The sequence below is a fragment of the Triticum urartu genome, unplaced genomic scaffold (genome assembly GCF_003073215.2).
Source record: "Triticum urartu cultivar G1812 unplaced genomic scaffold, Tu2.1 TuUngrouped_contig_5068, whole genome shotgun sequence".
Classification (NCBI taxonomy): domain Eukaryota; kingdom Viridiplantae; phylum Streptophyta; class Magnoliopsida; order Poales; family Poaceae; genus Triticum; species Triticum urartu.
Genome location: NW_024115710.1, coordinates 1 through 2,654, shown reverse-complemented (window position 1 = coordinate 2,654; position 2,654 = coordinate 1). Strand labels below are relative to the sequence as shown.

The following is a 2,654-nucleotide window of genomic DNA, read 5'->3' as shown; positions in this document are numbered from 1 at the left end:
TCGTGTAGATATTTTCTGAAGTTAATGGGATTAGGTATTCCGAGATGAAAATGCTTGAGAATCTCAATGTTTTATCTATTTTTAAGTTTTTCTTTTTTGTAAATTCTACGTATAGCTGTTTTATCTCTACAATTGCACTATTAACAGAAAAAGGGTTTGTTGATCAGCTGGAGTGGCGGTAAGGCAAATTAGCTGCAGGTTCACCACACTGCTGCCATTGTCTTCATACCGCGTCATTTAGCAGATATCCCACGTTCCTGATGCTGCAGCTTTTCTTTGCTTGTCAGATAAACAACGGTCCCAGAAGGCATGCTCATACCATTCAGATATAAATACAGGAGCACTAAGTTGAACTCCGCGAATTAGACCGACTATTTCGGGTAGCAAAGAGCTATTTAGCTGTGTCGAAAAAGAAAAAGAAAACTACTGAAATCTGTGTCTAGATGCTAGCTAACAGAGTCATGCCAAATTGACAAGTGGATGTAAAGACAGAGCACTAAGGCGGTTCAGAAAGTACTTCTGTTCCTCGAGAAAACAAGAGTCTACTACTGAGGAGCTAGCATGGGAGGAAGCATTTTAACTGGCAGTGCTTGCAGAACATCTCTGACCCTCAAGAATGTAGTGGAGCTCAGACAACATAGCGATATGTCACATATTTTCCAGCAGTCTCACTGGGCCTGGTGATCTTCACGACCTGTCCACGCCTCATGCCATAGTATCTTGCTATTGGATCCGTATATTGAATGCGAGGCAGCTGCGTCATCACAAGACAGCACAAGATCATCAGAACCTAGAGTACCACTATAACAATAAAAGCTAATATCTGCATTTTCTTTACTAGTGCACATACAACATTTCGCCTTATATCATTGATTGTAAGAGCTCCTAGTGTTTTGTCACAAAAACAAAAAAAAAGACATGTGTGCCCAAACTTTTCAAACGTGCAACCACTACCAAGTGAAAGGGGTAAGCAACACTACACTTAACCAATGCAGCTTCCTACTAAGTTCAGAGCATTACGCCTCTTACACTTAACAAACATCGCACAAGAACGAACAAGTACACCGAAACTGATATGAGTGTTGCAAATTCCAGTACACATGTCCTGACGTTATCCAACAGATCAAATACTGCTGTAGAAAATAGGCAACAGACCAGTGTCAGCAGAACACCCACAGACCACTAACCTATGGGATACATAATGCTCATGTATATAAGAACCCTTAACAACAAATTAACTCTGAAAGCAACACATCTGAAGCAGACCATATATCATTTTTAAGTTCTAAAAGAGCTTCTGATGTGTCCAACCTACTAGCTTATCCCGCTACCACCTGTGTCTCACAATCTCAGCTTTTCACAACACCACCATATTATGTTCATCAAAGTAGCATCTCAGCTAAGGTCTTACACATGATCAGTTTGCTGCTAGTCCTGATTCTAGACATGACAATATAGAATACACATGTTTCTAAATTACGATCAACCATAATTGTTGAATCAAGATGATTTAAGAGTAAGAAACCAACATGACCTAACAGTTGTCATACCTAAAGTAAATTAACAGCTAGCCAGGATATTCATCCACATATGTATATGAATCTTATTATCAGAAATGGCTTATCTACTATTTGTGCATGCATCAGGATATGTATGCCCTAGTAGTTCTGCAAGTAGGATTATATAAGATTGTGTCCTTACTATTGCGTTATTAAGGGATATGATCCTGGTACATGGGGTCTAACAAAACCCTTGGCCTCCTATGTGGCATACTAACATGCAAAACTGCTGCTTGTCAGGACAAAAAACCATCTACACAAACCAGGTAATGGGATAAAATAAAATGCCCCAGTTGGTTGGTGAATTATAGCTTAAGTAGACGGAACCTTTTCTTTCAAATCAATAATATGTTTTATCCCAACCCAACCATCTGGAATATGTACATGAAGGTATGCTGGAATACAGGTCACAGTTTATAGCTATAATTGTTTGTTCACAATGATTAACTGCTTTATGGCTCAAACAGGAATACATTTCACATAATGTCATGCTTGCATTGATCAGAATATCAGGTCAGTTACAGTGAGCAAAGGATTGGCAAATTTGTATGACCTGAGTTTCTTTCACGGTGTATTTCTCCAGCAGCGTCTTCTTCTGCTCCGGTGTGAGGAGCACGTGCTCGGGAACCAGATCGTGATTCTTAATGTTTATAAGAAGCTCCCCTTCCTGCAGGACAGCGCTACATTAAACGTCAGCCACCGGTTCCCATGGCGAGAGACACTGGATATTAGTCATACGAGCACGAGGCATGAATGTAGAGCGCGACCTGGAAGACCTGGAGCCGGAATTTAGCGGTCTCGATCAGTTTGTTGCGGGCAAAGGCGGTCAGCGCCTGCTGCACTACGAGTATGCCATTGGGGACGTTCTCCTGCGCCATCTTGTCGGCGTAGCTGGTGACCACCTTCGTGCCGGGCTTGGGCTCGTTCGGGAAGAAGACGTAGATCTGGAGGGGCATTGCCAACGCCGTCAATCAGCCGACGCCCTAGCTAGTACGGAAATCGTCGGGGAGGAGGTGGGGACGCACCTGGTCGTCGGGGTTGTCCTTCTTGGCGCGGTTGATGACGAGGTCGTCGCGGCGCACGGGGTCGCCGTAC

The 2,654-nt window shown here is 42.9% G+C and overlaps 1 protein-coding gene across 1 annotated transcript; it reads right to left on the bottom strand.

Annotated features, from left to right (window-relative positions):
- Window positions 1-288: 288 nt before the first annotated feature.
- On the bottom strand, window positions 289-2,650 carry LOC125528727 (DNA-directed RNA polymerases II and IV subunit 5A-like; the record flags this gene model as incomplete). Its single annotated transcript, XM_048693161.1, has 4 exons — window positions 289-754; window positions 2,113-2,226; window positions 2,327-2,503; window positions 2,585-2,650. Coding segments are annotated over 4 exons (483 nt in total), but the record flags the coding sequence as incomplete, so codon positions are not given.
- Window positions 2,651-2,654: the final 4 nt, after the last annotated feature.